The sequence below is a fragment of the Sus scrofa genome, chromosome 10 (genome assembly GCF_000003025.6).
Source record: "Sus scrofa isolate TJ Tabasco breed Duroc chromosome 10, Sscrofa11.1, whole genome shotgun sequence".
Lineage (NCBI taxonomy): Eukaryota > Metazoa > Chordata > Mammalia > Artiodactyla > Suidae > Sus > Sus scrofa.
Genome location: NC_010452.4, coordinates 14,929,909 through 14,941,219, shown reverse-complemented (window position 1 = coordinate 14,941,219; position 11,311 = coordinate 14,929,909). Strand labels below are relative to the sequence as shown.

Below are 11,311 nucleotides of genomic sequence, written 5' to 3'. Positions count from 1 at the left end.
CTAGTCCTCCCGTATCCCTGCATTCCACGTTGCGGCTGCCGCAGCCTGGGCTGCCGAGGCGTCCCCACCCTCCCCTCGGGGTGGTGCAGGCGCCCGCGCCCCCGCCCCCACCCGCCCAGGGCCTGGGCTCGGCTCTGCGCGGCCGCAGGACCGGACCCCGCCGCGCCGGCTGGGCTCGGGCGGGGGCGGGGCGGGGAGAGGGCGTGTGCGCGCGTGTCGGGGGAGGGGGCGGGGGCCGCCATATTGGATCCGGACTCGTCGGCGAACCTCCGCCTGCGCGCGGCGGGCCTGGAGCAGCCTCGCGGAGCCCAGGGCGCGAGCGCGAGAGGACGGGGAAGGCGGGGGAGGGGTGGAGGGAAAGGAAGGGAGTGGCTGCGAGCCGGGCTGCGGCAGCCCCTGGTCTCCTTACCAGCGGCACCAACCCCTCCTCCGGCGCCTCGGCCGCTTCCCTCCTTGCCGGGGAAAGATGCCCTTAACCCCGGGGTGTGAAGAAGGAGGAGAACTAGCTGCCGGAGCCGCCCGCGCCCTCGCCGCCGCAGCTGCTGCCGTCCGCGTCCTCTGAATCCAGAAAAGCACCTCCTCGCCCGGGCGTCGGGAGCGTCGGCGGGCGGGCGGCCGCGGTGCTGGTGAGGGGGAGACCGGGCTCTCCGCCCGGCGCGGCCCAGGCCGGCGGCCCAGCGACCACCGACATGGAGCGGGCTCGGGCGGCCGAGTAGCCGCCGCTCCCGGAGCCGGGGGCGAGTGCCGCCCGCAGCCAGTCAGGCCCCTGGGAGAAGCGGGGAGAAAAATGAAGAGTTTTCATCGTAATCCGTTGGAAATGGGACTAACTGCAAAGCCTTAGGAAGAAGGAGCTCAGGAGGAGAAAGGAAAAGCCTCCTCCGGGGAAGACTTGGCGTGCTCCGAGCCCAGGGCTGCTTCTGGGACCTCGCCACCTCCCTTTCCCGCTGGAGAAATTGCCGCTGAGGCGTTATCCCAGTGGTGGTTGGGAGGATTTGCAGCAGAATTTTTGGTTTTCCCTCCCCCTTATATACATTCTGGTTTTTTCCTCCCTTTTCGGTTTTCCTTCTGCCTGGGAAGTGAATTGCTGATGCAGATCGGACTTAATTCATTAATGATGCAACCGGATTCGTTTCAGGATTATGTTGCACGAGTTGAATTTTGAATGAAGGAGAAGAGTTTTTTTCTTTTTTCTTTTTTTCCCTTTTTTAATAAGAAGTGTTGACTCTTTGGTTCGCTGTACTTTTTAATTATTTTATTTAAATATACGACTTAATTGTATTATTCTTTGAAAAATGTATTAAATATCTATTTTATGATAACTTTCCCTCAAGATATATGTATATGTGCGAAATTGAAGACGCTTCAGTTAAGTGAGGTTCCTGGTGGGTTGGATGTTGCATTCAGCCCCGGCACTGCATGACAGTTGTTTGAATAACAAGTGGTTTATTTTTAAAACCACAGCTTTTACAATTTAGGATCAGATAATCATAGTCAAAGTCGTTCTAGTTATTGCAAGAAAACCCAGCCGAAATTGAAGCAAACATGTCTGGAGAAGTGCGTTTGAGGCAGTTGGAGCAGTTTATTTTGGATGGGCCGGCTCAGACCAATGGGCAGTGCTTCAGTGTGGAAACGTTACTGGATATCCTCATCTGCCTTTATGATGAATGCAATAATTCTCCACTGAGAAGAGAGAAGAACATTCTTGAATACCTAGAATGGGGTAAGTGTATTTAAAATAAAACCTCTTTAGCTGGGCATAAAGATTTAATTGTTGTAGGGAGTTATCATGATAAACTCTACTCTGTAATGACTATATTAATATATATATTTGGTATGTTAAGTATATTTAATAATAATAGCATATATATTAAATCAGTATATATGCTATATGGTATATATTATGTATTTAAATGTATATGCAATAAAAGAATAGGCAGCAAGTATTCAAGGTTTTTTTTTCCTTCTGGTTTTTGGTAAATATTTTCCCAAGAGTAAAACATGCCACTTTAGTTGTTGCCTTGATTTAATGAGGAACTTGTGAGGAAGGACTGTGGTTTTTGGTCAGCAGCAAGAGATTTTGAATAATTCTGTGATGGGCAAAAATGGATTGTTGCTCACGGCTGTCTGATGCATGGCAGTATATAACAGGCGTTCAATTGGAAGGTATTTATTGGTGGAAACATTCCTTGCCAGGCTTCGGAAAATGAGGGAGATATTAAAATATCTTAGGTCAACAGAAACTTGAAGGTGGTCGTCAGTGGGTTTTATTACATTTTGATATAGTACAAGCAAAGGAAATTACTAAACATGGACTTACCAAAAATTGTCATGCTTGTAAGATGACATAAATAGTTTAAAATTTTTGTGTTAGTAGTTGGTAGAGAATGTTTGGGAGCAGCTCCTGCCTGCCTGTGAGTTAGGATTTACTCACAATTTAGTTGAAACCTAACCTGGTTAAATTTCGAGTTTTCTTTTTCCTAAGTATAGGTGTGATGTAGAAGATCTAGGTAGGGATGTAGATCAATGAAGAGAGCAAATGCTGCAGGTGACCTTCAAGCTTGGAAGCTTAAGTTCTTCCGCTTCCAGTGTTCCATGTGAGCAAGTTCCAGCATCCACCAATTCTCTGGGGAAAGATTATACAGCATCACCCAGACCTATGTTGGTACCTTGACTTTTGAAGGATATTAATCAAAGATGTGTCTTATACCTTTGGAATGCCAAAATTTGAGTTGTTGAAAAGTTTTTATGCTAAAATGGCTTTGTTCCCAAGTAAAGCTTTATTTTTCTGAAGTAAAGGTCAATTGGTGATCGTACCATTTTTTAAAATTTAAGATTTATGAAAAATGTGTTTGTTAGTAAATCACTTATTCAAGATTGCCTACACATGATAACGTTAATAATTAAATTTGCTAGTATCAGAAGGTTTTTTTTAGCAACTTTATGTCACAGGGTTTAAAAAATATATATATTTGAAATGTGAATGGAATGATTTTAAAAAACAGACTACTAGAGTGTAAGAATGTGAGAATTCTAAATCATCTTTCAAGAGACTGTTCTCTGAAGAATGAGACAGTTTTCACTCTGGTCATAGATTTGTGAGTATATGTCTTTTATGTGTAGAGTAAAATATTTTATAACAGTAGTTTTACATGCCATGTTTCATAAATTTAGAAATTTTTTAGTTTTTTTTTTAATTTAAAAAAGATTTTGGTACTTTTAGGGTTACAGTTCTTAAATTATAGTTCCATAGTGATATTCTAGTCTGTGATTATGATTGTCATTTAATGTCTGTTCTTTCTCATCTGCAAAATGATGGGAGAACTCTTTATATGTATTGGTTTTAAATGTAATTTAAAAATTATGATAAAAGAAATCTATATCCTCAGTTGCCTTTTGATTATTAAGGAGTCACATTTATTGTATGAGATATTTTGCTGTACTGTCAGAATAATTTACGTATATTTTCCACTGAACATGCTTCCTTGGATCTTGTTTCTACATCATTATTAAAAAAAACTTTGTATATATTTAAGCCAAATAAGAAAAAAGTCAAATAGGTATTTGGCCAAATACATTTTATTAGTAGATTTACAATTTTAAACCAAGGATTTTTCACAGTTTAAGTTAAGTTTTAGTAGCATCCTTCATATTTTGTCTTTTTAGAAGTCTGATGTGATGTAACAAAGATACAATCTCTTAAACTCCTATTGTGTTTCTCAATAAAGAATAAGAAACCAGAATTATCAGGCATTGTTTTGTAGGCTTTGGGACTAGACAATGCCACTTAAGTATCAGACATTTTTAAGTTGGAGTGTGAGGTCTTGAAAGTGGGAGTTATCAACCATAGAAATTTGGGTAAGGAGTAAGTAAAGAAAGTTAAGAATGGAAAAAGCTTTCAAGAAATACATCATGAGTAGTAGTTACCATCTTTAAGTTATTTGAGAATTTAGGTTATTTAAGAATGTCGATCACTTCATTATTGAAATACATCAGCTGTTCTTGGCATGTGAATTGATTACTCTCTTCCGGGGAGATGTCTTATTGAATTCTCATTACCTAACACTATATAAAAAGCAAGTTAGAGGAGTTCCCTGGTGGCCTAGTGGTTAGGGATCTGGTGTTGTCACTGCTGTGGAGTGGGTTTGTTCCCTGGCCTGGGAACTTATGCATTCTGGTTGTGGCCCAAAAAACCCCCAACAAACAAAAAAGCCGAGTTAGATCAAAGAAGTTTCCAGATACTGAATTGACCTCAACTTAATTCTTTAAACAGTATGTTTTTTGGTTTATCATGGAAATTGAAAGGGATTTTTTGTTGGGGTTAAATTTGGTAATTTAGATTTCCCTTCAATGGTACAATTTTTAGTTTGAGTTTTAAAAGACCCAATATTTGCAACAAGAGAGCAGTGATAGTTAAATACCCTGTAGTACATGCTGTATATTTGTGTTTGGCTCTCTGTACTAATGCAAGTGTCATCTAGATATAGCTTATTTTTTGCTGATACTTTTAAAAATGGAGACAGCAAGATTCTGTCTGTCTTGCTTCTTTTTCCATCAGTTTCACTTTATTCTTAGTTATGGTCCATTTCACTTTTATATTGATACAGTTAATGTTTTGCTCATTACAGTATTGGAACAGTAAGAACAGTAGCAATTCAAAGTCAGATTTTTTTTTTTGATAGTATTCCTTGTTCTTGGTGTTGATGGCTTGAGGGAGGAATTGCATAGAGCTCTAGAGAGGAAGAGGGGATTAAGGCAGTAAGCGACAGAGCAAGGACATATGAGTGCCTTAAGGCCAAAAGTCATTTTTGAATTTAATAATGTATATTTTCCAGTTATAGCCAAAAAGATTTGAAAGATTATGTTCTGTCTTTGTTTTTAAGTTGTTGGAATGATTATGGTTTGTATGTTTTGTTTATAAAATGATAGTTTTGATATCAGTGGTGTAACTACAGTGAGTTATAGTGGAATTGTAGAAGTAAAAGTACCTTTTACATGGTAAGCTAATTTGCTAGTAATGACTAAATGAATACTATTCACTGAATTGGCTGTCCTCTACTTTGAAATGGAAAATTGGAATTACAGGGACTTCTTCACCAATTTACTTAAAAAATAGGTGTAAGATAATTTTAATCCAAAAAAAATGCAAGGTTCTCTGTATGTGGATAACTGGTTTTTTGATGATTTCTGAATCTTGGACTTTAAATATTTCATTTAAATCCTTAACAGGAATTTTATAGCTTATTCATTGTATACACACACAATAGTCTGAATGATTAATAAACTTGTTACTAGAGTACATCAGCAGGTACTGTGGTTTAAACTTTTCATTTCATCAGAGTATTTTTTTTTTTTTTTTTTTTTTTGTCTTTTGCCATTTCTTGGGCTGCACCTGCAGCATATGGAGGTTCCCAGGCTAGGGGGTCTAATCAGAGCTGTAGCCGCTGGCCTACACCAGAGCCACAGCAACGCGGGACCCAAGCCGCGTCTGCGAGCTGCACCACAGCTCATGGCAACACCGGATCGTTAACCCACTGAGCAAGGGCAGGGATCGAACCCACAACCTCATGGTTCCTAGTCGGATTCGTTAACTACTGTGCCACGATGGAAACTCCATCATCAGAGTACTTTTAAAGCTTATTCACATTTTTCGATGTGTGGGTCATTTAAGTGAGGTGATGATGGCTTGATTCGGAGGATCTAAATCTTTTCTTTGTTCTTCACATAATGTTCCTCATTGTTAGCTTTTCCTGAGTAGAATATTAATACTACTATTAATATATTAACATTAATATATGTAATAACTATATCACATTATCAAAATGTTCACTTAATGCAGATGATTAGGTTTATTTTCATATATGTCTTCAATTAGAATCATCGTAAATGTCATCAGAAATATAGCTTGGGCACTTGTTTCCTTTATATTAGTCGCCTTATAGTCTAATCTCTTCTAAGCGTAATAATACAGTTATTCGATCTATCACAATGCTGGTACACATGATAGAAGCATGTTCAAAAGTGGTGGTTATTGTTTTTCCATTTTTCTTCTATTTCTTTTTTTTTTAAAGGGATCTATTGCTCTGTGAGTGAGAACAGGGGTGTCAAGAATTACACTAATGATTTTAGGAACTTCTTTATTTCATATGGAAATATAAGGCGTACCTTTTTAGCATAGCAGTGTAAAAACAAGTAGCATATAATACATTGAAAATTTTATGAACCCTCCGTGATTCCTAGGACTTGACTTATATTAGATAGTAAGCCCAGGCTATTTTAGGGTAAAAGAACTGAGCATGTTACAAATTAATATTTTATTGTACTGTACTTATATGGTAGTCAGAAATTTCTTCCAAAACCTTTTCTCTTCATGTACACTTCTTGCCAGTATATTGTATATATTGTTCATTGGTTTTTATCCTGTTGGGTTTGATAGGCTTTAGAATCAATTTACTAAGTCCAACTAGCATTTAGAAAATTAAGTATACAGGAATAGAAAATATCAAATACATCATATAAAGAAAGAGTAAGTACTATTACACAGAACTCTTGTGTTTTCTTGTATTACTTACTGAAGATTGGGATCAGAAGAATTTGAACTCTAGTGTGGATGAGGCTAAACCATGTTGACTGTTTAAGAGCGAAAAAATTATAGACAGTTCTTGTTTTCAAAAAGCATACATGATAAAATTAGGGACAGATCGAAGGATTTCAAGAAAAGAAGTTTAGGTAGGGACAACATACTTGGAAGAAGGGTGGAAGAATGGGAGAGAGGAAGAATGAGAAAATGAGCTTGAGTGTACTGTTTTCCTGGGTTGCAACTTCAGTCTGACTCATGAGTAATTGGGTATTTTTAATTTAGAAGAACTTAATGGACAGAGGAATTAGCTTCACTCCTTTGCATTGTCTTTGATGGTTCACTTCCTTCTGACATCTTTACTTCTCTGACTCTGGGTTCCTAGATGTTGACTTCCTTGATTGTCAGAGTTGTATAAGCTTGTCAAACAGAAGGGATATGACCTATTGATATTGGTTGTAGTTTTTTGTTTGTGCCTTTCGATTACTCCACATGATCGTTGGAGTAGATGTAGGTGAGAAGGTTTTGCTAGTTCCATAGATTTTTCTCATCCCTTGTTAGGAAACTTCCAGTGGGGGTGATTTCAAGTTTTTAAGTAGCGAAGACCAAGAATTGCTCAGCAGGTTTTGCTGTCTTGAGTCAAGAAGTTCTTGCCATAAAGATTTTCTTTTAGAATGACCCACACTATAAGTGTAGGTCATCCCAGACATATGAATGGTTGTATTTTTTTTGTCACTGCATGTACAACTCCTTTCCAGATCCAGGGGATTTCCTTTTTTCCCCTTTGATGCTGATCACAGTAACAGAGATTGCTCTTCCCGGCTACTTGCTCCATTGCTTCCTCTTCAGAGTGTTTACTTTTTCTTGTTAGTAGGTGGGGAGTGGCTGGCCCTCTATTGGCTCACACCCCTCCCCCAACTCTTGTGTGGCTTTATCTGCTGCTGTAAGAGTAGCACTTTGGCTTTCCTGGTTTAACAGGAGCATCACAGAACTGGCTCTCCACTTTCCAGTCTCACTGTTTGCCCCTTAATTCTTCCTCATATGAACAACTGTTCATTTGGGGCCTAGGGTTTCTTTACTCTAGCCCTCCCCGGTTTCAAAATGTGTTCTGGAAATCCTTGGGATATTAGTAGGTGTTGTGTGTGTGTTGCGGGGTGGTTTATGTGGCTAAATAAATTGGGGAAACTATTTTAAACAAGTTAAACATTAACAATACTGTGGGTTATCCTTGAATTTATCATGTTTCGAGGAAGGTGGCTGGCAACCAGTGTTCCATGGAACACCCTTTGGGAAATGCTCTTTCACTATGAGGTCATGATGTCTCATGTGTTTGGTTTGAAAGGGATAATTATGAGGGGAAGTTTGGGGCACTGTGTGGTTTGGAGAGAATATCCAAATCTGGATACATTAGATCTTACTTAATGGTTGTGGACTTTTAATTGTCCTTTGTGTGATAGTCATGTGAACTGAAAGATAAATTTAATCATGGCAGAGTAGCACAAGAGTGATTCTGGTGGACATTTGCTTCCAGGAAAAGTACCTTACGAAGTAGAATAAAATCAGATATTATAATGAACCAGTGCTGCTAATCTCTGAAGTCCTTGAAATTACCGACAAGTCTCTATTTATGACCTTTTCTTGCCCTAATTAAACTTGCTTTTCAAGTATATGCGTTCTCGACAAATTTAGAAATTTTCACTTTATCTTTTGCAGCTTTAGTTACTGTAATTGTAACATGTTGCAAAACTATTGTCTGTCTATTGAAGTAATTTTACATATAACTTTGTGATATTTAAGATCATGGACATGCAATTTTAGCATTCATTATAGTATTAAATACAGTTTTTTCCAAGGTTACAACAATTTGCTAAACTATTGGTTTCAGACTTTTGGATTAATGTGGGAACTTTACTATTACTTGATAACATTGTGTCTGTGAAACTATGGGTTTTAAGTGCCAGCACCTATTTAGTGTAAAGAAACTGGAATATACAATACTTTTATTAGAGAGGAAACTATATATAATTGGTGCTGTTTCAGCACTGTGTAAGCAATTAGAACTCCGATTACCATAGGCTTCACTTCTGAGTATTAAGGTGTCAGATAATAATAGTAGAGGATAAATCAACTTGATTTTAAAGATAAATAGCTTGTAGGATAAATTGGTGTTTTTTCTCTCTTTCTGACATACATTTATTTTTCTCTTTAATTCTTCCCTATCAACATTATTCCTCTCATCCCCAACCTAATTATGCTTGAAAATACTGCTTATATGGATGAAAACAGTCTTCTAAAAATACATGTGAATTATTTCAGTCGTGCAATCATTTGTTACATTTCGGTTTTATTTCAAATTGCTTAAACATCACTGTAGACTAAATCTATGGAAAAAACCCCACCTTCTATTCAGTTTGCTCCATTCATAGTGATAAAGCTTAATTAAATTTACTTAGAGTTTCCATGGTGAAGATGTACAAGTGGAATACCTCAACCTGAACACTTCTGTTCTAAGCCAATACACCCGGGGGTTGGGTTCAGACCAGCTCCCTTGATTATTGGCCGAATGATTTAAGCAAGTTACTTAACTTCTCTAAGAATGTTTTATCGTGAGTGAAAAATGGACATGATAGTGATAGCTTATTTTGCCAAAAAGATTGAAAGTTGATTTAGGATTTGCTTTTTCTGGTGATTTATAGTTGCGTTTCCTTGGCTTTTTCTCTCATACTGCTTTTGAAGTTTCTGGCCTTTTGATAAAGGAAGATAAAATGCTATTCTTCGGTGAAATTTAATAGAAAGGTATAGTTGTACTAATACAAAGATGTAAATAACTTCTCTTCACTGTTAACATATTCTTACTGATAATATTTTATTGAATTTTATCGGCATTGGAGATGTCTTTCCCTCTGTGACAATGCAAACAGTATTGTATTCCTTCTTTTAGGATATTTTACATTGGAACATTGTGTTGTTAACTGAACTGTTTTTCATTAAATATTAAGCCCCTGCCTATTCTTTTCATCATGAACAACAAATGTTATGAAATGACTAGTTATGATTTGTTTTTGTAGTTATATAGCTGCAATTCAGTGGTAGAGTTCTAGACCTCAACTCAGAAGTTTAAAATAATCAAGAAAAATTATTGATATGTCATTCACTTAGGGCTTTTTGTGGACTAAAGATTATATAGCATCCGTAAATGCATGTTGAGGACTGACAGTAACTATGAAGAAAATTAACAGTGTGTGCTGTAGTGTTTCCTAAACTATATTTCGATAGATATAAATGAAGATTCTGTAAATTGAGTTCAATGTAAGATTGGAAAATAGTGGTTATTGCATCTCTCTTTGGATATTATAAAGCTCATTATCATAGTAATACTTTTGAAAGTTCTACAGTGCAAAAACCTCTTTAACTTTGTTTTCTCTAGAACTTGCCTAAGTCATTTGATTTTGGAACCCTTTTTATGAGGAATACCTGACAGAGTTTGGAAATGCTGGCATACACCAAAACTCCTCAGGCAGAATCACAGCCTTTAAACTAGTTATGTTTCAGGAAGTGGTTGCTGAACTCTTCTTTCACACGTTTTAAAATTTTATGTATTTATTTATTTACTTATTTTTTTATTGAAGTATAGTTGATTTATAATGTGCCAGTTTTTTTCTGTACAGCATAGTGACTCAGTCACACAATCACACATACATACATACATATATATGTATTTATATACACACACATTCTTTTTTTAATATTCTTTTCCATCATGGTCTGTCCCAGGAGACTGGGTATAGTTCCCTGTGCTATACAGTAGGGCCTTGTTTTTTATCCATTCTAAATGTAATGGTTTGCATCTACTAACCCCAAACTCCCGAGTCATCCCACTCCCTCTCCCCTCCCCCTTGGCAACCATGAGTCTGTTCTCTATATCTCTGTCACTGGTTTTTTTTTTTTTTTTTTTTTTTTTTTTTTTTTTGTCTTTTTGTCTTTTTGCCATTTCTTGGGCTGCTTCCATGGCATATGGAGCTTCCCAGGCTAGGGGTCCAATCAGAGCTGTAGCCACCTGCCTACACCAGAGCCACAGCAATGCAGGATCTGAGCCATGTCTGTGACTTACACCACAGCTCACTGCAATGCTGGATCCTTAACCCACTGAGCAAGGCCAGGGATCGAACCCACAACCTCATGGTTCTTAGTCTGAACCATGACGGGAACTCCTCTATCATACTGTTTTTTGAATATTGTCATAATTTATATCCAGCTCCAGAGGCAGAGGTTTGAATGACTTGCCTTTATCCTTTCCATGTTTTTTCAGCTAAGGAGACAGGTTAGGTATATATAGTGTGGTTAGTGTGGAGTTCTGCATTTGATGAGTATGTTTTTACGAAGAACAATAAAACCTGATACATGTCTTTGAGTTTATTATTTTTTTAATTTTTAATTTTAATTTTTTGGGCCACTCCCATGGCTTGTGGAAGTTCCCAGGCCAGGGATGGAACCTATGCCACTGTAGTGACCCATGTTGCTGCAGTGACAACATCAGATCCTTAACCCCTGTGCCACAAGGGAATGCCTCTTTGAGTTTATTTTTATATGTGTAGTTCCTGATTTGCAAAGATGCTCCTGCTAACCTAGTGATTTTTTTTTTTTCCCCAGGAGAGCTTGATCATTTTTTAATTCAGTTATCTCTTTAGTCATTGCACTGGTATAGAATTTGGATACAGACTGCTATGGTTGTTAAAT

The 11,311-nt window shown here is 38.0% G+C and overlaps 1 protein-coding gene across 20 annotated transcripts in view; it reads left to right on the top strand.

Annotated features, from left to right (window-relative positions):
• The window catches only part of CDC42BPA (CDC42 binding protein kinase alpha), a 291,711-nt gene continuing 280,631 nt past the window's right edge, over window positions 232-11,311 (top strand). For 16 of the 20 annotated variants that reach the window (XR_002336229.1, XM_021064438.1, XM_021064431.1 and 13 more), the window contains exon 1: window positions 232-1,720. Coding sequence is in view for 19 of the 20 variants with exons in the window: in XM_021064438.1 (XP_020920097.1) it covers window positions 1,543-1,720 (178 nt within the window). In the remaining variant the exon portion in view is untranslated. The remainder of the gene's footprint in view (window positions 1,721-11,311) is intronic. The other 4 variants (XM_021064440.1, XM_021064437.1, XM_021064439.1 and 1 more) reach the window with 1 other exon arrangement.